Raw genomic sequence first — 26,946 nt, forward strand, 5'->3', positions numbered from 1 at the left:
CCAGAGGCATAGTCTCCATTCCCACCATATTGATTAATGACACAAGCAACAGGTTATCCTCTCCAAGTGGCCAATTTATAACCAATCTGCATGCAGAATTCTCACTGAAGTTCCGTGCATGAAGGGGCTGCAGGCTCATGCCTAAAGGCAGTAATGAGACTATTAGATCATTGAGACTAGGACTGTGTGATTTCTTCATTCTGAGAATTGAGTTTTCCTTATTCTCCTTAAATCTTCCTCTTCTATGCATCCACTCACATAAGAGACCCAAAAATATAGATTAACATTAATGCTGCTTCTCGAATCAAGATTTTTCTTCTTTGCTTACTCTGTGGGATTTAGTAAACTTAATACTTATTTGTAAAACGTGTTAAGATTATTGGATGAAAGGCAATATAGAAGTGCAAAGTATTGTTGTTATTATGGATTTTAACTGATCTTTATAATAATTTCACACAGAAACTGAAACAAATGCATTTTCATTTTGTTTGTCAGATCCACTCTGGGTCTCAAATGTGTTGCATTGTATGTAAGATTTTCACAGATTTTGCACCTGAAAACTTTTTTCATCTGCAAACCCTAGTCCTCTCATAGGGTTACCTAGTCCTGGCAAAAGACTGTGATTCAACAAATTACTGGTAATTAAGCAAATTACTTTAACTTTAAAACACATGCTTAAGCCATCCATATGCACATACTTAAGTGTTTGGCTGAATAGGAACAGACTTAAAAACATGAATTTATGAATCAGGGCCAAAAGCAACAACAAGACTGGACCTTGCAGGTTTTATAATCCCGAGTCTGAATAAATCTACAATAACAGAAACTTCCCTTTATGGTTTTTTGGTTTTTTATGGTCAGTAATCTGTCTGGGGTGGAGTGTTAGCACAATCTATTACAATACAATTTTTAACATAGCATTTTAAATGACTCTTCTTACCAGTTGCTCTCCTTCTACACCCCATGCTGCATACTGTAAAACTGAATCCTCTACTTCTGGAGGGTTTAACTCCCAAACTTCCCTTGAAAAAATGTAAACATTTTTACTTGAACACATTAATACCACCACATTTTTTTAAACATTGAAACTTTATCATATTGTATTGAAAAAACAAAATGACTTACCTTGTATGTATGTTATAAATCACATATGAAGCCGTGTAAGAATAATGAAAAACCTGTAACAAGACAGAAAGATAGATCCAGTATTTATAGCTCTCATTCAGTGTGAAGAACATATTATATTGCCAATATTTATCGTCTTCCAATATGTCCATACGTTTGTTTCCTTGTTACCTAAATTAAAGTTTGTGTCAGTATTAATTATAATTAATAGGTCTGAAATATGGTTTGAATGCAGTATGAAGAACAAACAGTGTTTGGGGTGTACCCCACTGTTCTAAATGTACAGTATGGTTAGTTAATTTCATCAATCACTAAACCCATGCAAAATGGTCATGCAAAAAAATCAGGCAAACTTTCCCCTACTGCAAAATAATTCCCTTGTTTGAGAAAACAATACAAATTACTAGGAAGAAAATATTTTCTCTCTTACAAATATATACCAATTTATAGTCAAAACCAAGGCTTAAGTCTGGACCTCCCCGTCAGTTCTGTAACTTTTAGTGGACACAGATATGTCAAATGACAGCCACCTGACTAGCCCATCATGGATGGTTACAAACAGAATATTTAATTGGGAACGATATAATAGCAAGGAGAACAGACAGGTACAGAATAATACTCCTACAAAAGTATTCATTTAGGCTAAATTAACTGACTCCTAAAGACAGAAGTGTTGTGTTTTGCTACAAAGAGTATTGGAGGGTTGAAAATTAGGAAGATTATGGGGAGAGAGAGATAGTGTTACATAATGAGAATCAAGCAAAGGGTTTTTATCTGAACAATCAGAATGCAAAGATGCTATAAAACATCTACTGTGAAATAAGAAAATAGGCTGGTAAAACTCTACCTAGCCACACTGAAATGTATCTGAGGGTTATATCATGTTACTATGTATAGTCAACTAAAGTCTGTTACACTTATTTTGTCAGTCCTCATAAGAAAAATAAACCCTCAGATAGACAATGATAATAAAACACAAGAGGCTTTTCCTAGTTAAAAAAAGAAGGACTACATTTAAGTAACTAGATAAACAAATGAAATCAATCTCAAGAAGATGGTTTATAACATTTATATTCTCTATACCACTAAGATATTTGCATGCATTTGACAATGAATGAACAACTTAGATTTCTATTGTAATAAAATTAACAGAAAAACATAGTAGGAAACATAGTTATGAACTACTCCTTCTTCACAATTAACATTTGAAAGGTGTGAAATAACAATACTGGTTTAAACTTTCTGGAACTGTCATCTCTGCACTGTGCAAGGCTAAAACAGGACCACCAGACCTAAAGCTGCAGTGGGCACTGGAATTTCAACTCAGATATTGAAGAAAGTGGCTTGACTTTTCTGTGACTCACTCTCCCACTCTGTGAAATAGGAATAATGATATCTACCAACCTTTGTGAGGTGTTTGGAGATCTACAGATGAGAAGTGCTATATAATAGCTTTAAATCTAATCATAATAAAACAATAACGATAATCCAAAGGGAACATGGGAGAAAAGGACACCTGGAAATGTGGATATCACTATGAAGCCATCTCCCTCAAAGAATAATGTGCTAATACAACTGGGATGTTGTTTTGGGAGAGTGGGATACCTCATGAGATACTGAATTTTAAAAATAAAACAGGAATATGATTAAAAATGCAATGTCTTATGAAGTACTCAAATCCCCTAAAGGCATTATCCCAACTGGGTAAACAGAGAGATTGCTCTCATTGTGACAACCATATTTTCAAATTTTGTTTTTCCTGGGTATCCTTTGAATTCCAACAGAGAATTAATTAAAGGATCCATAGAGACACCATTCCTCTTAGGGAAGCTACAATTCCTTGCAGGTTCCTATCTCCACTCAAATAATAAATTAAATATAAGGGTCCTTTTCTTCCCCCAAGGAAACTACAGAAATTAAGCCCCTTCCCTGACCACACATATCAACACATAACCGTTTAGGGTATTTATTAAGCATTAGTGAAATATTAAAATCCAGAAAGATTGTTCTATCCAATAAGAACCTCAAATCCTTTACAATGCCAGCCTTCCCATTTTACCTTATTGGGTCTGTGGATGCTACTTACATTATAAGTAAATATAAGCTGATGCCTCAAGGAAAATTTTAAAAACATTCAATTTGGAAGCAATTGTTCAGCAGATTTACAAACTATTCTATATTTTCCCCACATTTCTTCATTACTAAGGATATCTGGTTGGAAATGGAACTGCTGCCATTTTAGGGCCTAGTTCAGTCACCTTTCCTGACAGACCTTTCCAGGACAAACACCCTGACTCTATGAGAAGTCCCATAGAAAACAATCAATCTATCAGTTTTGGTGTCTGGAGAGTCTATAGCACCAGGAGAAGAATATGGAATAAGAGTTGATGAACTTGTAATGAACAAGGGCTGTTTCCATGAAAACTAAACAAAAGATAGGCAAGATGATACTGAAAAACATGTATGGTATGAGTAGGCTATCCCCATCAATAACTCTTTAAAACAATTGAATGGAACTTAAAATATTTTAATTATGTAACCTTTATATCAAATATTCTTTATTTCATTTAAGACAGTTATGTATGTTTTCACAATAAGTACCAAATAAAGTGTTAAGTGGAGTATGTTTTAGGAAGAGATGTAGAACTACAAAGTTATTTTGATTGATAGGTTTAACACAAACTATTATTACATACAAAGTGAAGGGTATTTTATATTCCATTTAATTCCCTCTCCTTTTTGTTACTTAAAAATCTTGATCTAAATATGTATGAGCTTTGTGTTGAAAGTATCGGTGTCTCCAAAATAATTCCTACAGTTGGAAGAAACTGACATTACAAAAGGTTATTTACAAAGGAATCTTGTCATTTTGCTTGAATCTTTCATGCTTGTTTAATTTTAAAAAAAAAGAAGCACAATTCATAAATAAAAAATAGGATGACTGGTTGTTCATACTAGTTGTTAATAGCCAGACACACTAAAAAAATCACTGTCTAGAATCAAAATATTTGGAGGTTCAAAGTGATTTCACTCTTTAAACTCTCATTGCTATAATATGAGTTATATCCTCAGACAGCTCCAACTGCTTTGTACTGTTGTGGAGGCCTAATGCTGGCTTAACCAGCCCCTTTAAGATTTCACTGATGTTAGGGAATCTTCTGGTTGTATAGAGATGATGCAGTGGCTTCTAGGCCACTCTTCTCTTGACTCGGCACATGGGGAGTGGTCAGGGAAAAGGGGGCATGGCTGGGACATCCGTATTCCCTTTTGGAATCAAGAGCAGCTAGCATAAATCAGAGAAGCTCTGAGGTAGGCTTTATTTATGCTGGAGACTGGATTGGCAACCAGACAGGCCCAGGACCTGCGGGGTGAAGTGATAGCTTAACTCTATTTTTGTCCCCTCTCACCAGACTTGCATTAAGCTCAGCCCAGACAGACCAGAGAATCTGACCCTGTATAGCTTTCTTTGTGAAGGTTGTTTCATCCCCTTTGTAAGATTCAATGCTAAATTATCTGATTTTCCCTTTCACCTCTGCATCCCCAAACATTTCTTATAGTCCCTGCCTTCTAGTAATTATGGGGTGGTGGCTACAAAGCATGCTCAAAGACTACATCATGATTAACCTTTCAAACATGTCACCTGAGTTACCTTAGCAGTAATTCTAACGGACTTCACAGAAGCAAAGTTCACTAGTATCTGATGAAAGAAAAGCATACTGAGGAAAAGGAGGGAGGAACATAGAGAGAACAGAGAGAAGAAGGTCCTGCTATGTATAAGGAAGGCAATGGATGAATGGGAAAGCAGGGAGAGCCTCTTGCAGATGGATCAAAGAGGGAGGGGCAATGCAACCTTACTTGTGTTTTAAAAAGTTAAATACAGTCGGATCATCTCTGCACCATTATGCTCAAGTCTTTATCTTGTATCAGTTTATTCACTGGGGGAAAGTGAAGAAAGGACAGTGGCCTGCATTTTTCAACCACATTACTGTATTTTTCAGAGAGGCCCCTATGAGGATATTACAGTGGGAACATGAAATGTACATGTCCCAGTATGGGATGTATGCTTGCCAAGGCTCACTGGTCTACGGCAAATAAATGACATTGGACATGTCTGCTGTGATATGTTAGAAAATGTTCCCCCCATCATCTGGCAATGTTGATTTAGAAACTCTGAAAATGGACTTTTAGATAAAATAGATAGCATATGCCCCCTCTGAATATTTTGTTTATTTTTTCTCCCACCACTATGCACTGAGTAACAGCTGTGGATTCTACATGTAACAGCTACTGAATATTACATATTTCTTCTCAAAAACAGCCCTTCGGAGTCTTCCATCAATTTGTAAACACAGGCTTTCATCTGAGGGCATTCAACAATGGGGGAAAAATTCCTCTGCATTTATGTATGAGAAATCAACCTAAAAAACCTAATATTACAAAAGATCCAAAAGAAAAAGCAGCTTTAAGACAAACAGCTCCAGTCAAAACACATTAGGACAACAATCTATTATTCAGCAAAGAGTCAACAATAAAAAAACTTATCAATTATGATCTGAACCTTCAATCAACATATTGTCCTAGTTTTTAGCAATGCCCTTTATTTTCTGTGTGTCAAGGTACATCTTAGTCTTGCCGGGGTTCCTAAAAATGAATTATTGTCATGGAGCTCAATGCATGGTCTAACAGAATGTAAGTGCAGTTTCATGGCTCCACTAATTCTGTAATGTACCCCAGGAAATATTCAGTTGAAAGGACTGATTTAGAACATTTCTCAACAGTGGAGTTTTTGAGCAAAATACAGCTAAGAGAACCCAACTAACAACACCAGCTGTGAGGTGATAAGTGTCCTCAGCTCCCATGGAAATCAATGGGAACTGACAAAACTCAGAACATCACAACATTAGGCACTCTAGATTTTTGGGGAATCCAAGTACCCTTTAACTGCGTATTCTAACTTTATTCTCTATAGCATTCCCTGATTACATTACTAAGGCCTTATTTACTTTAAGAAGCATAATGACATGCATCCGATGAAGTGAGCTGTAGCTCACGAAAGCTCATGCTCAAATAAACTGGTTAGTCTCTAAGGTGCCACAAGTACTCCTTTTCTTTTTTCAATTGTTTAAGTGGGCTGTGCTATATTTTAATTGTTTCCCTACCCAAACACTTGTACAAAGTGTGCATATGCACTTTGAGTTAGATTCTCTAACTCTTACTCCACCTGAGTTCTATCACACACAGTGAATTCTCCCATTTGATTTAAATTAGAATACTTGTAAGGCATGATAGCACTTGGTATGAGTAAGAGTGGCAGAATCTGGCTCTGTATAAATAAATACGTTAAAATCAGCATGCCTCATGTGCTCTCAGGTATTTCCTCCAGTCATATCAAAGTTTAGCTTCCTCTTCCAACTAAATGAGACAGATGTCTGATATGCAGTATCCCCACTATTTATTTTTTTTATTTTATGTGGATTTAACCAAACAACAAGAAGAATGTCTATTCTGGGCCTCTTAGTGCTCTTCCTGTTAATTAAAATTGCAATGCAAATAGCATTACAAAATTAAACCAGCAGCATATTCCAGCATGACCACTGCCACTTATCTCCACAGGGACCCTATGGCATGGAGAGAGAAGCAGTTTCTCAAGTAAAAAGGCACCAAGCTATGAAGATCTTTACTATAGGTCAGTGGGTTATTAGATCTTTTATAAGTAATATTTACACTCCGGTCACACAAAGGTAAATTCTAGCCAGATAATTTCTGCCTTAAAGAGAATAGTTAATTTTCTTTAGTTATAGAAAGCATTTATTGCCATAAAATCTGCATGTCGTCCCAATAATAAAAACACAAATCTGAAAATAACACTGTCCTCCTCCCCAACAGAATGCAAATGACTGATGCTATTGTTGCAGAGTTACAAACTTTGGTTGTTAGACTGTTCAGCTGAGAGAACTAAATTTTCCTGAGCTCAGCTCACATAAGAAAAATAATCTAAAACTAAAAGAGGTTTGTTTTTTACAGTCATCGTTACTGCAGCACATATTGCAAAATGAATAGGAATTAAGAAATACAGGGAATGAAAACACTGTAAAAAGGAAAAATAACAAAAAAGCTAAAAAAGCTACCTTAAAATATATTTGTTAGGATATAGATATTCAGGCCTGTCTGTAAAGGCCTGTACTTTAAGAATTTAGGGGTATTCTTATCACTTGGCTAGTTCTAGAGGTATAAAAGAAAGAATCAAAATCACTGTCTGCTGGTGTAAGGGCCTTCTCTTACTGTGACAGTTTGAGGCCCTGTTCTTAGGCTAAGGCCTTTGGCTAAGCAGCAGAGGCAGCTATAAGCCAGGAAGCGAACAGTCACATCCTCACATTCCAAACTAGTCACATTGAAAGAAGGTGCTATTGGGCTGTTAGGAATACAATCCTGTCCTGAATACAATCCTGTCCTGATAATTCCTATCACCTCCAAAGAAAGGGAAGTGCCTAGAAAATGTAAAAGGAAACTTAGTTTGATAGCATCCTGTCTGGCAAGAACTCACTTATCAATAGCTGGGATGTGAAATCCTCACTTCTGTATTGTTTTCCCACTTTGCTATTGTTTGTCTGTATAATCTCTGTCTGGTCCTGTGATTGTTTCTGTCTGCTGTATAATTAATTTTGCTGGGTGTAATCTAATTAAGGTGGTGGGATATAATTGGTTAGCTAATCATGTTACAATATGTTAGGATTGGTTAGTTAAATTTCAGTAGAATGATTGGTTAAGGTATAGCTAAGAATATTACTATATAAATTAGGGGCAAACAGGAAGTAAGTTGGGATTCGAAAATAAGGAAAAGGAACTTGTATTTAAGCTTGCTGGAAGTTCACCCCAATAAACATCGAATTGTTTGCACCTTTGGACTTCGGGTATTGTTGCTCTCTGTTCATGCGAGAAGGACCAGGGAAGTGGGAGAGTGAAGGAATAAGCTCTCTAACAATATTCACTTCTTCATTCATCCATGAACACTCACCATTGAAAGATCTACACAGTACGGAAGTAAGAAGACTGTGCTGTTATCATATTGATTTGGTTATTGACATATATAAAGGAACGCTGGTTGTAGCTGTTGATGTGCTTGTAGAAGCAGTGACAGAGTGACTTCGTTTTCAATTTTTTGTTACAATTAAAATTTCAAAAACTTTTTTGATTATTGACTTATGTGCAATTTAAAAGATTTTAAGAACAAAGTGTTCATTATAATCATCTAGCCTGGTCTTCTGCATGCATAACACAGGTCATGGAGCCTCAACCAGTATGCATCTAATCCAGAATAAAATGTCACAACATTCCAAGTACTTTACTTTTATTAGACAAAGGAAAAAAATGTTTCATGTTTTGACTCTGGGAGAAAAGGCAATTGGAATAAAATAGAAGTCTCCAGCATAAGCAATAAACTACAAATAATACACACGTACACAACAACAGGTTAGAGAGAATAGAAAAGGAGCAAAATAAAAGACAGGTATGAGACTGGCATGAAGGAAATACTGTCAAAGGTATGCTGGAATTGTTAAGTATATTGTACTATCACACTGATGATGCAATCAGATCAAGATGAAATGACACAACAGATGGTAATTGTGACAAATAACTTTGTTTCCCTTTGGGTGAAAAACAAGGGAAAAAAGCAGATATTTATCATTCCTCTAAAGTAGGAACATTTTACAAGGTTCATTATGTACGTTAAATGTTTTACACCCAGAAGGCCACAGTCTGCTTTCACTTTTGTTGTATTTACACAGGTGGGATTCCAGTTTAAATTACTCCAAATTTGCACCAATGCAAATGAGAGCACAATTTGTGCAACGTGCTGAGGTCCAAAATAAATGTGTGAGAGAGAGATTTCTAGACACCTAATTCATGTATTAAAAAACATTAATCTTGTTCACTCACTTGGGAGATGAACTGCAGATATCAAACCCACTTGAGGACAGATTCATTCCTTGTCTCTCTACTTCAGGAAGCTGAGTTAACCTGTCATGAAACTGGTCCTTGCTTTACAGAGTCAAGATTCCAAACAGCAATTTCTCCCCACCCTTCTGCTCCAAAAAAATAAATCAACATTCATATAACAAACTTCCATTTCTTATTTACTTTGCGTTAACTTAAGGATATGTGTCTTTGCAAAGATTACAGTGCAAAGAAAATGGAATCAGTACCTAATGTGCCGAGACAGAACTTCCAGAAGGCAATAAAAATGATATATCCGGTTCTTTCCTTTGTGTTAAAAGATGTGTGGCTTCTCCATTAGTAAAACTTGTGATGTAGTTAATAAGCTGAAATTAGTAGCAGCATGTCTATTGCCCAAGGCAAGGATTCAGCTCATAGATGAATCCTTATTCCATTTTGCAATCTATCTACTAAATAAATTAGTAATGTCATCAATATCTGCACTGAAGTTAAAATTCACCTTTTCTTGACGCTGTATTAAAATTCCTCCTCCATTTTAAACATGCACCATTTGCTTACCAAACCTAACTCTGTGGCACTCTTCAGCACAGGAGCTGATATTAAAGAAGATTTAAAAACACTGAATTTAGCAGTGCCAATGTTGGAGTTTACTATGATCCTATAATGAGTTATTTGTGTGCACAGAATACAATGTCAAGTGAAAAGTGAGCTTTGCCATTTTAACTTCAGAGCTGCAGGCACATTAAAACAATATGGATAAACTCTTGGGATGTGGATGAAGAGCTTTAAGAGACAAGACACTGAATCAATAAAGGCTCAACTTTGTTTATCTATGAATATTATGGGCCATGATTCAGCTAGGTACTTGAGCACATGCCTAACTTTAACCACCCGAGTAGCCCCACTGATTTCAATTGGGCTCTACTAAGTATTCCAAGTGAGGAACATGCTTAAGTACCTTGTTGAACTGGGGCTTGGACCCCAATCCAACAAAGCACTTCAGCATGAGCTTAAATTTAAGCACCCACAGGCTTCAGTGATAACAACACAGGATCAAAAGTTTTGCAGAATCAAAGCCATGATCAGCAGAAAACAACTGTGTTTTGTTAACAAATGAAAGTGTTATTCAGCAGGAATTTGGACCCAGACTTGTAAATCTTATTCATATGAGTAGCCCTTGCTTTCATGACTAGTCACATTGAGGGCAATGGGGCTTCTCTAAATAATACAACTGCCACAGTTAGTGACACACAATCAGGTTCTGTTGATCATGGCCTTCTCTAAGCCCATTGAAACCATTGGGAATCTTTCCAATGACAGCAGTAAATGCTGGATCCGGCCCCCAAGGACCAAAGAGACAAAGACTCCACAATATCATTTTTTTAAAAGAGGGGTTTGACATTTTTCTCTTTGGACACCATTATTCCTGCTCAGTTTTGAGTCTCATCATATTTATTCTGATCTCCTGAAACTGACAAGAAAAATTATCAGATTTTGCCAATAGAATTATCATCCTACTTCGCTGAAAAAAATCATACATATTCAGGTCCACTCTATCTATGCCCACCAACCAACAGGTCACCTGCATTCCCAGTATTCAATAAATTCACCCATCGAGAAGTTCTTGACAAACTAAAGGAGTTTTGACACAAGAATTGTGACTCTGACCCATGCCTTTCCTGGCAGGTGAAAGAGAGATATGAACAATTGGTGCCACTCCACAGTGAAATGCCCAAAACACCATTCAGAGAAGGAATCTTCCCTTCCTCCTTCAAACACTAGTCTGGCCAGCACCAAAGAAATCCACCATGGATACATTATTTCTAGCAAACTACTGCCCAGTGTCAAACCTGCCATTCCTGAGCAAGCTCATAGAGAAGCTAGATTTAATTAGAGGAATTGGCATTCTAGACCTAGTAAAACCTAGATTCAGGCATTCAGCATTCAACATTGTAGACAGTGAGATACTGCTTTTTCACCTGAGAGGGATAGCAGGCATCCAGAGTAATGCATTCAAATGGTTTGAGTACTTCCTGGAGGGACCCATTTAATGAACAGTTATGAGAAACTGCACCTCCACCACTACACTTCTTACTTGTGGAGTCCCACAAGGTTCAGTTCTCTTTCTGGTCCTTTTCAATGTTCACATACAACCGGTAGGTGAACAGGTGAGATGACGTGGAGTCAAGTGCCAACAATATGCTTATTCTTCATCACATATGACCACACAACTACCCACCAAGATGGCACAATGCTTGGAGTAGTTCAGCTCATGGATGGTGAACAGCTGGCTACAACTGAATCTGAGCAACACAAAGGTGATGCAGATTATCAGAGGAAATATTCTGAACAGTATGCAGCCATGGTGAAGTCTTCTTGGTCGAAAGTACACATCCACAGTTGGCCAATTTGGTCCATAATTTAGGCGTACTCTTAGATTCCTCACTGACAGTAAATTCTCAAATAGCAGCATCTGTGAGTAACATTTTCTATCATCATCAGTTAGTTAGGAGACTCTGTCCCATCCTGACATGGCCTCATTTCTTCATGCCTTCATCACTTCTGAGTTGGACTACAGCAAATACAATGTACATTGGCATGAAACCTTCAACACTTAGAAACCATCAGCTATTACAAAATGCTGCAGCACATTGCCTCATCAACACAGGCTACTATGAGCCTAGCAAATTGGTCCTTCGCTTTTGCTTTCTATACTGGCTTCCCACAGAATTTTGAATCAAGTTCAAAGTCTCAGTTCTTATCTTCAAGCTCCCTGGTTTGAGCTCAGGAGACTTAAAAGACCACCTAAAGCTTGGGGACGAAGATTGGCGTCAACAAACTCTACTAAAACAAGACACTCCACCGCAGATGCTTCTCCCATTAGGGAGAGAATGAGAGAGCAAAGAACACGTGACAGATGTGTAGTCACATGGTTAATTCACCGCAAGACGAAGTTCAGTTACTACAGTGATGAGCGCAGTATACAAATCTATATAGAATAGAATAGTATTGATATCTGCCTATCTAATCTATCTAGCAATTGTGGCCTTTATTGATGCAGTATCTTATTTCTTAAAACTCTATATGCATTTATGAAGAGTTAATGCAAACTGGTTTGATGTGTTTGCAGCACTGAAGTTAAATGACAAGGTCATAACTTTGCAAAGCATCATATTTATTTGATTCAATCAAGATAAATTACTTGTCATGATTGATAACAACCATTGTATATCATTGGTCATAATTTATGGATAGTATTAACACTTTTGGGTATGAAATATTGCCAGCCATAACAACTATATGCTGCCAAGCCAAAATAAATATAAGAGAGAGTCATTTCTAGACACCTAATTCATCTACAAGAAAAAAGGCTGTCAAGTAAGCCTAAACAAAAAGGCACATCTAGAAAATCTGCTGGAGCCTCAACTGCTCTGTGTATCATTTTTCACTAAGATTAATTACCTCAAGAAAAAGACATCTACTGTAGAGTGTTAATTAATTCACAATCAATTAAACTCAACTCAACTCACCAGCAGTATAATGTTATACAAGCTACAGTTGAGAATAGCTGTGAAACTTGATGTTTACTGCTAATTTAAAAACTAAGATATGTGGAGATGCGGCTCAATCATTTTTGAATACATAACAATTTAAGATGAGTGAATTATTCAAAATAGAATTTTCACATTACTACTTTTGAAAGCCTAATACATTGTTGTCATTTGAAATTCTATTAGTTACACTATTATGTCAAATATGTTTCTTTTTGAGTCTTATTTGATGATTTAATACAAATAAAATATGGAACTGATTCTGATCTCACTCACCTTACACCATTATAAATCCAGTATGACTCCACTGAAATCAATGTTACACTGGTGTAAAACTGATGCAAGATCAAAATCAGGCCCCACCTAATTCCACATAACCCCTTCCTGTCTATGAGATATAATACTTTACATCACATCACATTCTAGCTATCTATTTTAAATATACTTTAAAAATTGACTTATGTTTAAAATATATTTTATTGTATACAGACTGTTTTCTTCTCTTGCACAGCATCCCACTCCTCAATATACTATGCATGTATAGGAGCCAGATTCTGATTTGGAATAGAAGAAGAGGAAAATAAGAAAAACTGGGGATTCAGCTGTCATGACAAAACCATGAATTTATCTCCATTTTAGATGGAAACCTTCAATTTAGGAGGTTACTCACTCACTGAAGCCGCAGCCGTATGTGCAGAATGTGGCTTAGGAGATACTTGATACCAATACTTTAAATGACGCTCCCTCTTCCCCCTACCCCCAAAATTGATCTAGTTGGGTTCCACTCCATGGAGGCATCCTTTAGGGAAGAAGTCGTTTGGGCACATCTTTAATTCCTTGAGATTTATATTACTTGAGTCAAATCTCAGCTCTGGAGTTACTGGCCCACGGTGGTTGCAACGCACAGCCACATTGTCCTTGAAGGAGCTGAAGGAGGGATTGCGGTTTTCCAAGCCACAATTCTCCCCTAGGGCATTTTATGGTGCTTCAGCATTCTCCTGAGCTATGTACAGCCTGCTCTCTCTCTTAGTGCAGATGGAGATTGGAGCCAAGGCCCAGTCTCCTTCTCAGCCTATGGGGCGATGTGGTTCCCAGGCTTTGCAAGCTGTATACTTTCTAGGATTTCTGTAAAGGAGGTTGTGTGAAGGCAGAGAGAATGTTGCACCGGTTTGAGTGAGCACACTGCTTTATACAGGATTATTTGCAGAAGCATGCATTAGCCTACCAAGGCAAAACATTTTTCCCCAGCGTGTAAAGAATGTGAGAGTCTCAGATTAAATTAGAAATACTTTTTCTTCCAGGCTATATATACTAATATGTGCACTGCATATGGAATAAAACACCTGGTTTTTGCAGCATAGAACTGAGCTGCAGCTGCTCTAAAATGATCATATAGAAAAGGAAATCAGGATATGTGATGAGACAATTTGGGGAAAAAAGGCGCTGGTCTCAATTTCATATCTTCTCCTCCAGCTGATGCAGCTCATACAGGCATCAGTCGGAACAGTAAGTTAGGAAATATCAGCTGCTCTTTTCATATCTGTTTATAAATGACATGGGGAGGAGAAGAAGAGACCCAGGAGAGCTGAAGAATGGAGCAGCAGCAAGAAGCATGTGCCATGGGGGACTGAAAGATATGATGGACAGAGGAAGAAAGGAAACAAGGTGAGTGGAAGAAAAGATTTGAACCAGAAAACATGTCCTAGTAAGCAACACAGAGGAAGGGAGAGAAGGAGCCAGAGCTACATATGCCAAGAAGGGAAAGCCAGACAAGAGTACAGAAGAAAAAAAGTAAATATAGAAGAACCTGAACAGAATTTAATAAAGGCTGTGAATGAAAGAGGAGAAAAATCAATAGAATCAAAGAATAGCACACCTGAGAGAAAGGGAAATAACCTCAAAGGGGAAGAAGAAATGAGCAGCGGGGGGAGGGGGGAAGGGGGGGGTAGAGAGGAATAAGGAGCTTGAGACATATGGGTGTGGTAATTGAAAAACACATGCACAGAAAAGGGCTGCTGTGACCTATGAAGGAAAGCTGCATGAAACACACAGGTTCAGGTCCTGCCTTCATGGAGAATAAAAGGAGCAAGCAGAACAGAAGAACAATTTGCCCCAGGAATCTGACTGGAAGCTCCAGTATTTAAATACCTGAGCTTCCGCAATAAGGCAATGGATGCTGGTTGCGTTATTTGGTATTGGTGCTGCTAATTTCTCTGTGTGGAGTTCTGTTTGGAGGGAGGGGGGAAGAGCAGGTGCATTAGATGGTCTTTATGTGGTTGTTTAGTGTAAGTTTTTCTTCCTTGGTACCAATTCAGTTCTTCAGAAGGGAAAGTGCAAAGTTTTCTGGCAAATCCCTAACATGCTGAGGGCACTTAATGATGCTGGACCCACGGTTTCACCTAAATAGAGGCATAGTGTGTCCCTGTTTTAGACCTGTATTTATCTCCACTCCTCACAAATCTACCCATCCTCTCACTCTGGGTAAGTTATTTATATTTAAAAAAAAACACTGAAGCAAATCATTAATGATCTAGAAAACATTCTTTATGAGCAAGAAATTATCATTATTCATACAGATCCCAAAGGCAAGTGCTTTACAGACGTACAGGGATAGATTTTGCCCAGCCACCATGCAATATAATGGGTGGGACACAAAATATTCTCCTCACCTTGAACCTTCCGTATACCAGCCAGGCACAAATGGAATCCGTTGTCGTGCCCTCTGAGGGCACTAGGGCACCCAGAGCCACCCTATGGGGTGCAGCAGGAAGTGTGTATGTTGGTGAGCACTGTGAAAACATATGTGTATTCTGCATGAGACTTCACAGTGAGTTACTTGTGTGGACCTCTATGGGGTTACTTTGTCTCAGAACCTGTTATTCTGCCTTGGGTATTGTGTGTTTCGTTGCCTGCCTGTCACTAAAGCTCTGCCTGGTGTGAAGTTCAAGCTCTGTGTACAGCTTTCCCTACCACTTCTGAAAGCCAAGAGGTTCTCCCTTCCTATCTCATCAGTCATACTGTTATAGCCCACCCACCCACCGGCCTAGGACGTACACTATTTCACTGTGCCCTCTAGAATCCCAACTTTGATTTATACCGTCAAAAGGACTTACTTGTATACTTATGGTCAGATTCTGCTCTGACTTCCATTGTTTTTTATAGCAATGCAAATTCTATTGTTTTCACTGGAATTATACTGGCTTTACACCAGTGTGAGAAGAGACTTGAGCCCATAGGAATAAGGTACACCAGTCTAACTGGAGATAGATTTAGATCTTAGTGTTAAATTTCGTTCTTGCTCATGCCCCATCCAACTCCTTAGCTTTGTGATTTAGGAGTCCTCTACGCTCTTCCATTAGGACTTGAGTCGCTGACGCCACTGCTCCAGTTAACTGAATCAAATTATTTTCCTTCTATCCCACTATAAAATAGAGCTAAAATACCTCCTCTTCTATGCAGTCTACAACAATTGAACTTACAGCCAGTTCCCTATATCAGCACTTCCCATTAATAGTCCTTGTTGCTTGTCCTAGTCCATTGGGTCTACCTACATTAATTTTCTTCTATTGTAACATATTTCAGTAGCAGTCACTGTTGTGTCTGCTTTATGTTATTTTAGCCCCTTTGATGAGGGCAATGTGAAGTAGCCTTTTGTCCAAAAGAAAAGACTTCTTCATGATGAGTGATTAAAAGGTCATGATAAAAGATTTATTCATTGAGTACAAGGGACTACTTCATGTTGACCTCAAAAGAATTGTAACAAAGTAATGAATACTTCACACCAACTCAACTCTCTAGGAAACATCTAATCTGGTGCTATATTTGCAGACAATAAATAGAATTAAAAAGATTAAATGCATGCTGGTGGTTGAGCACCTTCACTGAAGTACTCATTTATTGCCCACTACCCCAGCTAACAACCTTTAATGTACAAAACACGGAGAAGATTTGTTCCTAGTTTAAAAGAACACAGAAACTGGACAAAAAGCTGTATGTCTTCATATTTCTTCAACAAAGTGACCTCAAACATCTGTGCATTTGATCTTTTCAATTCCATATAAAATGATGAGTTCTTAGGTATGTTACATTGTAGATGGCCCTTGGAACATGAGAGTGAAGCTCAGCTTAAAGCATAATGAGCAACAAGGGCAACTTACCAAGCAGTGCTTAAAACATTTCTCGAGGACACTCTAACACGGAGGCCTCGACTTGGCAATCGACTTCAAGGTATTTCAATCCTTTGTATAGAAGTTTTAAAAAAGATTCTGCAGTCTATCTGCAGCTCAGCAGCTGCTAACCACTGTTCTCCAGGGACTCCTATATTCAGCACTTCCTCTTTCAACACTTCTCCTTTGTATAATCAGGTGTGTGCTGTTCAGAGCTGCATGTGTAAGGCAGCCGGCAGATTTCCCCTTTTTGTGAATGGCCTTTTTGTCTACTGCTCAGGAAAAATGTTGCCAGTCATTTTCGTGGACCAGAGGGGCCAGTAAAGCAGTGAAGACTCCTTCTTAAGAGTGAAGCAGGGGTGGATTCCTCAGCCATAACAGCCCATGTAGAAAACTACAATAAGAGAATCTTGCGACTGGACAGCTCAGCACTTTAACTTCACCCTTATCTCTGTTCCCTTGGTGCATCAGGCTTTGGGATAAAGTTTTCAATTATATGATCACATAATACGTAAGTGGTGCCAATCATCCTAACTGGTGTCTGATTGCAGGGTGGGCCACGAGTTATAGGTTATATCACATTGCCTTCTGGCAAATGGCAGCTCTCCTTCCTTTAAGGATCAAGCCTGGCACCTTTGAAGCAGTGGGTTGGTTCAGTCTGAGGCTTTTTTTTAAGGCTATGACTTTTTGGAAAGATATGACTTGAGACGGAGGAGGGGAATCAGCCTTTCAATGCAGGATTCTCCTCATTGGTGGGTGGGAGTAGCAGATAAGAGATTTTTGTCTGGAGCAACTTTCGTCTTATTTTGTTGCTTTGAGACAATTTTTGTGTTATTTGGTGGTAACTGGTAGGGATTTTTATAGCTGTTTCTGTTGTCTTGCCTTTGTATAATGTTTCTACTCTGTCTTCTCTGGTTACTTTTTTAAAAAAGAAAATTACTTCCACTTTTATTTAAACACTAAATGGAATGTATCCAGGAGAGCTATTTTCTGTGGATGCTCTGGTAATGCACTCACAGAACATCACACAGTTCTTGTTAAATTGAGCCAGATCCTAATACTTGTTAAATAATGGCGGACCAGCTTTTGTCTCCTTAGTGCTCTCATCCAGGAGGCAGGCATTATTTGACACACAATGCTGCCTAACTGCAAGTAGGTGCACTAATATCGGGGTAGCGAGGGCTGTTGGTGAGCATGCCACTCCAGGGGTCTCTGAAGCGTAATTCTTTCACCTACTGCTACTCTGGTGGTTCAGTCCCTTCCCTTGCCCCCAGGTAACTTAGCAGTGGCTCCTGTAGCCTGAACAGAGGTAATAAAATCCAATGCAGTTTGCTTTTTCCAAGATGGTGCTTTTTCTAAGACATTTTTAAAGGGCATCAGCAACACTGCCGTTCATCTTCTGCATCTATTGCCTTGTCAAAGTAGACAAAGGTGACTCCAGTTTTCAGAGTATGAGTTTCAGCAAAACAGAACTGTCTTTATTTTGTTATGCATCTGCATTAGTTGGTGCCGAGTGTTCTATCAAATGTGTAAGTCATAGGCATTTCAGTACAACTGATAGTGCAGATGGTGTCGCCTCTATTAATATGGCTTTCCTGATAATTAGTTTCATTTTGTACTTATTAGACCTTTGTTCCCTTGTCTTTCAACATTTTAAAATTTATGTTGATGTATTTATAGAATTCCCCATCTGTCAACTCACCAGTTTCCCTGTTTCCATCAAGTGGTATTGGCTTCAAGTACTATACTGCAGTCCTTTTAGGTGCATCTAAACTCGAGGTGGCACATCGTGCCAGTGTACTGGCTGAATCTTTTGGTGATCTCCAAGCCTGTCTCTTCATGTTGGAGTATGCAGTATAGGTTTTAAGCTACGAATGTTTAAAATAACTAATCAGTGTTGTATTAGGCCTCTTCCCAAGAGCTGTAAGCCAAGCTTGCTCTGCTGAGTGGGTTGACTTGCATTTATGGGAGAAAAAATCTATTTTGAGGATTACACTTGAAAAAGTAATTTCTAATCATCTGGGGGTAAAACATACAGTGTCGGTATTCACAGTCTTGGACATTTACTGGTTTAATAAGTACAGCATTTTTCTTATGTAGGTTAAGGACTTCCATTAACCAGTTATGCTACACTAAGCCACAGTCTTTGGTATAATCGATTTAAATCACTCACTCCGGAACACCACATGGATTACAAGTTGACTCTCAAAACCTTGTGACATCTTACTGCACATTTGTTGATCTTCTGCTATAAGCCCATAATCATTTGTGAGAAAGTCAGTGATTTAAGCTAAGGCAGAGTCAAACATTTAGTACATGGTTGATAAACATGATAGGTCAATAGTTCTTGGCCTCTTCTTTTTCATTATCTTCAGGGACAATATATAAGATACTTTATAGGATATATTCACTGAAATCTTTTAGCAGCACTTTCAAGGTTAAGCACACTTTAGTGATAACATTTAGCACTACAGTAAACCAGAGTGAAATGTCTAACCACGCATCTACAATGGTGTAAGCCTTCTTTTTCCTTTTACCTTAGTAGGTTTTTTTTTAACCCCTGTTTACTTATCTATCCAGAAACAAAAGCAGATACCTTTATGGAGCCTTCAGCTATGAACTATACACCGCATCTGTGATTTTGTGTGTAATTTATACAACAAAGTGCTTACATTGTTTCTCACTCAAATCATAGAATCATAAAAGCATAGAAGATTAGGGTTAGAAGAGACCTCAGGAGGTCATCTAGTCCAACCCCCTGCTCAAAGCAGGACCAACCCCAACTAAGTCATCCCAGCGAGGGCTTTGTCAAGCTGAGCCTTAAAAACCTCTGCAGATACCGGCTGCCTACTAGACATTGAGCCATTGCTCACTACCCATTGAGCCAGATGATCTAGCCAGCTTTCTATCCACCTTATAGTCCATTTATCCAATCCATACTTCTTTAACTTGCTGGCAAGAATACTGTGAGAGACTGTATCAAAAGCTTTGCTAAAGTCAAGGTATATCACATCCACCACTTTCCCCATATCTACAGAGACAGTTATCCCATCATAGAAGGCAATCAGGTTGGTCAGGCATGACTTGCCCTTGGTGAATCCATGTTGACTGTTCCCAATCACCTTCCTCTCCTCCAAGTGCTTCAAAATGGATTCCTTGAGGACATGCTCCATGATTTTTCCAGGGACTGAGGTGAGGCTGACTGATCTGTAGTTCCCCAGATTCTTCATCTTCCTTTTTTAAAAGATGGGCATTATATTTGCCTTTCTCCAATTGTCTGGGACCTCCCCTGATCGCCACGAGTTTTCAAAGATAATGGCCAATAGCTCTGCAATCACAACAGCCAACTCCCTCAGCACCCTTAGATTCACTGCATACAGTCCCATGGACTTGTCTATGTCCAGCTTTTCTAAATAGTCCTTAACCTGTTCTTTCACCACTGAGGGCTGCTCATCTCCTCCCCATACTGTACTGCCCAGTGCAGCAGTTTGCGAGCTGACCTTGTCTGTGAAGACCAAGGCAAAAAAAGCATGAGTACTTCCACTTTTTCTAGGTTGCCTCCTCCATTCAGTAAGGGTCCCACACTTTCCCTGACTTTCTTGTTGTTGCTAACATACCTGTAGTTCTTAGTTGTAGTAACCTTCAGTTACTACACATACAAATTCTACTACCAAGAAAGATTTACCTATAGTCTTGGAGCCTTAAAACTTCAGCTGTCCTGTGGGGGAATTCCTGCCCTGGAGATTCCAAACTAATGATCCCTGGATTTGTTTTATTGTTAAAATAGGACCTCCCAGTTTGTAGGGCAGATGGAATTTTAAGGTTGCAGATTAAATGCAGAGTGGGAATCGAAGGGGAAAAGTGTATTATTTACCATATAGTTTTAGAGTGTGTATGGGCCTGATCCAAAGCCTATTGATATGAACAGAAAATCTCCTACTCATGTAGTGGCCTTTGGATCGGAACCAGTGTTGTTATACTAGCCAGAAATATAAAGACAGACACATACATGCAAATAAAAGGAAACAGAAGGAAATGGAAAGTGTTAAAGAACCACTGGTGCCTGCTGCCTCTGGAAATGTTAGTAACTATATGGTCATTCTGTGAGGAATAAAACTAATAAATCAGACAATATACATGTTTTAGATCATATTCCAAAGCTTGCTAGTGTCACACTCTCGCCATTTATCCAAGAAAGGGAATTTCAAAGAAAAGTCTGACCCCAGTTCTGGTATTGACACAAAATGTTTCCCATCTGAGATTAACTGTGGGAAAGGCGGGCAGTGTAAGAATTCCTGAGATGAGAATGTGCTGCACTGTGCATATATTTAGAGAGCCTCAACCAGACCAATCGCAATCCAAAACCAATTTATAGGAGTTCTCCGACTGACTTCATGGGTCCCAAATCCTTGAATTGCCAACACGAAGCCAATTTCAAGACATAGCAGTAAGCACACAATTCACATACTCCTAGAGGCTCCCCCTACACAGGAGGTGGGAAACATTAGGTGGAACTTTTCATTGTGAAGCCCCATTAACATTACAATGGTGAGCACAGGATGGATTGAAGATTCATTCATTCATTCATTCGAATTATTGCTATTCAACCATCCAGCAGCAGTTACACTTAGAAATACCAGTATAACTAGTGACTAAAAAGACCCCTCTACCTGATGTCTTAGCTGCTGGCTTAGAGATCAAACAGGGGGTTCCCTTCCAGACATTTATAATGTACATTATCATTTAGTATATTCCCTTTAAGTAAACATTGTGGGGGATTTACAGCAGATTTAGAAAGTATTTTGGTGCCATAAATTGCAGTTGGACACCTAGTGGGATTTATAAAAGCACCCAAGTGAGTTAGGCACCTAACCCCCATTGAAATGAGTGAGACTTATGCACTAATTTGCTTAGGAACTTTCCAAAATTACACTTGGTACCTGTCTGCATCTTTAGGAGCCTAAATACCTCTAAAAATCTGGCCTGCAAGGCCTTTTGAAAATTTTCCCCGAAACCTTTTCCAAGCACTCCTAATTCCCCATAATTGAAAAGGAAAGACACCCCCCATAATTATGCACTGAATATCTCCCACATTTGCTTTAAGTTTTGACTTTCTATTCCACATACTGAAGGAAGTTACCCAGAGTAACCCATATTTGACATTTAATTCTTCTCTCGTAATTCAAAGGGGAGAATTAAATGATTAAACTCCAAAGTGACTATATATGCAATGAGGAAAAACATACCATTAATCCTTTGTAAAATTTCAATTGTGGGAGTTGTAAAAATTGTTAAGGACCTTTAATTTGACAAACTACTTGTAAAAAAGTCACACTTTTGCCCTTTAAAAAAATGGAATTTAAATCAAATTAAACTCCTTGGGTTTCCCAGTAAGCAATGGCTAGCTCATTATAATCCACTGGACAGATCCTCAGGCAGGGCAAAGCACTGTAGTTCTACTGACTTCAGTGGAGCATGTCAGTTTATATCTACTGAGGATCTGGCTGCATATCTTCTTCTTTTTAAAGCGTTTCATTGGTTTGCTCTGGTACTGTTGTTTATATTTTATAAAACTATTTATTTGTGAAATAATAAATTCCATGGGCAAAGTGGCATCGTTTATTTGTGTCTGGTCTGTATCTTGCTAGTCAAATCCCATATAAACAATTCAGAAATTTCCCACCATACCAACTTCCTGTCCCATTAGCAGGGTCATTGAAGAATCTTTGTTAGTGATAACACTGCAGCAACCTGAAAAACTCTAGCTTGGCTCTCCCAGACCTTTTTTTTTACCTTCTAAGCAAATTTGATTTGGAGTCAGATATGGACAGTAAATATGGAACCATGTGCTGCTATTTGCACAGTGTCTTTTCAGAGCCTACTTTGGGTTAACCTTCCCTTATATACCAAATCCAAATAGTTCAGACTGTGCATGGTGGGAGGGTGGAGACTCCCTGGATATGCAAAAAGAAAAGGAGTACTTGTGGCACCTTAGAGACTAACCAATTTATCTGAGCATAAGCTTTCGTGAGCTACAGCTCACTTCATCGGATGCATAAAGTGCAAAATACAGTGGGGAGATTTATAGACACACAGACCATGAAAAAAATACACATTGTAAGGAGAGTAATCACTTAAGATGAGCTATTACCAGCAGGAGAATGGGGTGGGGGGAGAGAAGATCTTTTGAAGTGATAATCAAGGTGGGCCATTTCCAGCACATTTCCAGGAGTTAACAAGAACGTCTGAGGAACAGTGGGGGGGAGGGGGAGGAATAAACAAGGGGAAATAGTTTTACTTAGTATAATGACTCAACCACTCCCAGTCTCTATTCAAGCCTAAGTTAATTGTATCCATTTGCAAATTAATTCCAATTCAGCCGTCTCTGGTTGGAGTCTGTTTTCGAAGTTTTTTTGTTGAACAATAGTCACTTTGAGATCAGAAATCGAGTGACCAGAGAGATTGAAGTGTTCTCCGACTGGTTTATGAATGTTATAATTCTTGACATCTGATTTGTGTCCATTTATTCTTTTACGTACAGACTGTCCAGTCTGACCAATGTACATGGCAGAGGGGCATTGCTGGCACATGATGGCATATATCACATTAGTAGATGTGCAGGTGAACGAGCCTCTGATAGTGTGGCTGATGTGATTAGGCCCTATAACGGTGTCCCCTGAATAGATATGTGGGCACAGTTGGCAACAGGCTTTGTTGCAAGGATAGGTTCCTGAGTTAGTGGTTCTGTTGTGTGGTGTGTGGTTGTTGGTGAGTATTTGCTTCAGGCTGGGGGGCTGTCTGTAGGCAGGGACTGGCCTGTCTCCCAAGAGCTGTGAGAGCGATGGGTCGTCCTTCAGGACAGGTTGTAGATCCTTGATGATGCGCTGGAGAGGTTTTAGTTTGGGGCTGAAGGTGACGGCGAGTGGCGTTCTGTTATTTTCTTTGTTGGGCCTGTCCTGTGGATATGGACATTCCAAATTATCCTCCCCCATGCTGTAGAGCTGTTCTGCAGCTGCTGTTTCAGCCTGCGGTTCAGTTAAGTAGCCATCTGGACAGCCCTTATCCTGTTCTGATTGAAATAAATGGTAAAACTTCCATTGACTTTGGTGGTGCAGGAACAGACCCTAACTGCATACAAAAATACAGGCAGGAATGTGGAGCACACTGTTAAGTGTGGATCTCAGGTCCCTCTCTAAATAATAAAAAGGACCATTTTTCAACAGAATCTGTGTCGCGTGCTAATGATGTGCATTTCCCATCCCAATTAAATTTACTTAGTGTTAAATGAACACAAAGAGAAATGGTGTTTACATTCAAACTCCGGGTGGTCTGATAATGTTTTAAGAGCTGGTGTTTGTTAAGAAAACCTTTTGTATTTAAATTGTTCGTGTTGCATGTTATTATTAACCACACTGACTAGCAAGAGTCGAGCATGGTATAAGCACAATGTTACAACTGTAGCATACAATAATACAAGTCTCTGTGTGCTACTGCTTGTTTATTTGCACTGCATGCAATATGCTTTATTGTGAATGTATTTGGAGGGTTACAAATTGAATAAAACCCATTACGCTTTTTTTTCTGTAGACAGATCTCCGTCTCTTCATATTTTTCTGAGATTTTTGCTATTCAAGTTATGAGTCCGTGCTATTGAAAGATACCTAAGCACTGCTTGGTAGCAAATACCTGACCCAGACCATTTTTGGAACTAGGTATAGTAGGTCAAGCTACCAGTGATTGGCTTTGACAGCAGGAATTTTAACTCTTCCCCATCATTAACTGTGATAAGCTAGCCATAGCGTTTCCCAGAATGTCAGCTGCCTGATGGCATAAAAAACTGTTTTCACTTGGTAGGTGTTTTTCCAAAGTGAAACAACATGCATAGGAAAATATATTTAGGTCTCATACTGAATGAGCATGTTGCTAACTTCAGTCCAGAAGAACCTGGATATTTCAGCATTCCAAGGCAGCCCTTTTTAAGCCTCCATCTATATTAACTGTCATATTCTCTTTATTCCATTTGAATGAGTCTCTTATAGTAATTGTGTTAACGACAAAATGCAATACTTAATTCTTTAATCTTCCATTTGCTGCTAACATAGCTAATCTGACCACAGGGCTTCTCAAGCAATTAGACTTCTGCTGATTGTAACGCTGAACTGCAAAGATGAGATGCAGATATTCTAATAGTTTACACAATAAGACTAAATCTACTGAGACCATCCATTTCTCTGCATACTAATAATGCTACATTTAATACTTTTATATTTTCTTGAAGATTTTTATTATGGAAGCAAACATATTGTATTCCATAAATATAAAGAAATCGATTTAAGCAAAAGTAATGGCTTCATTTTAGAGTGCTCTTACATTTAGAAGTAACTTGTGAGGTATTACTAGCCTTCCAGCATTTTCAGAGAGACTTTTGTCTAATCAAATTAGTAAATAAATAATTAGTCAGACATGCTGATTGAACTCTCCTGGATAGTCTGACAAAAAACATTATTTGAAAAAATAGAGTTAAATTGTGAAAAATGAATAAAAACATACTTAGCATTTGATATTCTGTTAGATGACTTTTGACATCTAATTCCTTTTATATTTTACTTCAGCTATAAAATTTGCAATGTAATAAAAGGAAATAGGAATTTATTAAAAGTGACACTGAATTTCATTTCTAAATGCTGATACTGTATCAATATGACAAATTGGTACCTTTAAATAGGATAGTTGCTAACAAACTTAAATTAAGAATTTCAATTGAAATTAAACTTCATTTTCAAGTATATTTCACAGTTTATTCCTGAAGGAATAGGGGAAGGGAAATGCTGCTTGCTTTCTACCTTTCAGATTACCTGGTCTAGCACAAAGATCAATTTCTCCTTCATTGCTACCATCTATTTGATTTAAATAATCATGAAAAACTAGTTTATTTGTGGCTGTGTCAAGGTTTGCTTAATATTGGATATTGCCTAACCTGTACTTTCTCAACTTGGTATTACAAGATATGGTGTGACACCAGATGTCAAGAGCTCTTTCATGTAGTGTATGTACAACAGTAGCTGATGCACTGATGGGCATCCTGATTCACAGGTAGGTGGGGGGTCAGATGTGTTTCTGCATTAGTAAAGAAAACACAGATTCATTGGATTTGTTAGTCTCTAAGGCAGGGGTGGGCAAACTTTTTGGCCCAAGGGCCACATTGGGGTGCAAAACTGTATGGAGGGCTGGGTAGGAAAGGCTGTGCTCCCCAAACAGCCTGGCCCCCACCCGCTATTTGCCCCCTCCCAATTCCTGCCCCCTGACTGTCCTCCTCAGAACCCTTGACCCATCTAACTCCTCTGCTCCTTGTTCCCTGACTGCCCCCTCCCGGGACCCTGCCCCAACTGTCCCCGGGACCACACCCCCGTCCAACCCCCCACCCCCGCTCCCTGACTGACCCGACCCCTATCCACACCCCCGCCCCCTGACAGGCCCCACAGGACTCCCATGCCCTATCCAACCCTCCCTGTTCCTTGTCCCCTGACTGCCACCTCCTGCCCCCCCCCCCGGGAACCCACCCCCTATCCAACCCTCCTGCTCCCTGTCCCCTGTCTGCCCCAAACCCTATCCACACCCCCACCCCCTGACAGGCCCCCCAGGACTCCCATGCCCTATCCAACCCTCCCTGCTCCTAGTCCCCTGACTGCCCCCTCCTGGTGGCACAAGAGATGGCAGCTTCCTGAGTACACCAGAGTAAACCAAGCTGTTAGATGTCTGTGTGTGCTCCTTTGTACCCACAAATATCTGAATGTGCAATAATTTGCAGCTGCAAAATTGTGTTTGTAAAAATGGAGACTGCCTTAAAAAAGGCCCCCATGTTTTCATGGATTGCACAAATACCCTATTCCTTCTAAGGCAAAATCCCCACTGAAATAATACATTATATACAGAATTAATTATAATAATTTGGACTCCATCTCGGGATGTCAGGATTTTTCCCCAAACTGAGGTTTGGGACAACAGGGTCCTGCCATACGCTAAAGCCATATAAGGCAGGGAGTGACATCATCTGTTGTTATCCACACAAGAAGACACCTGGAAACACCTGAGAAACAAACACTGAACTGGGGGAAATGCTGGACCCAGGCTAAAAGGATTTCTAGCCT

The 26,946-nt window shown here is 39.0% G+C and overlaps 1 protein-coding gene across 3 annotated transcripts in view; it reads right to left on the reverse strand.

Annotated features, from left to right (window-relative positions):
* DPP10 (dipeptidyl peptidase like 10) overlaps positions 1-26,946 on the reverse strand; it is a 427,741-nt gene that overhangs the window by 92,869 nt on the left and 307,926 nt on the right. For all 3 annotated transcript variants that reach the window (XR_006284806.1, XM_043525123.1, XM_037912763.2), the window contains exons 6-7: positions 1,126-1,178; positions 941-1,022 (exon numbers count right to left, since the gene is read on the reverse strand). Coding sequence is in view for 2 of the 3 variants with exons in the window: in XM_043525123.1 (XP_043381058.1) it covers positions 941-1,022; positions 1,126-1,178 (135 nt within the window). In the remaining variant the exon portion in view is untranslated. The remainder of the gene's footprint in view (positions 1-940; positions 1,023-1,125; positions 1,179-26,946) is intronic.

Source organism: Chelonia mydas, chromosome 11, assembly GCF_015237465.2.
Source record: "Chelonia mydas isolate rCheMyd1 chromosome 11, rCheMyd1.pri.v2, whole genome shotgun sequence".
NCBI lineage: Eukaryota > Metazoa > Chordata > Testudines > Cheloniidae > Chelonia > Chelonia mydas.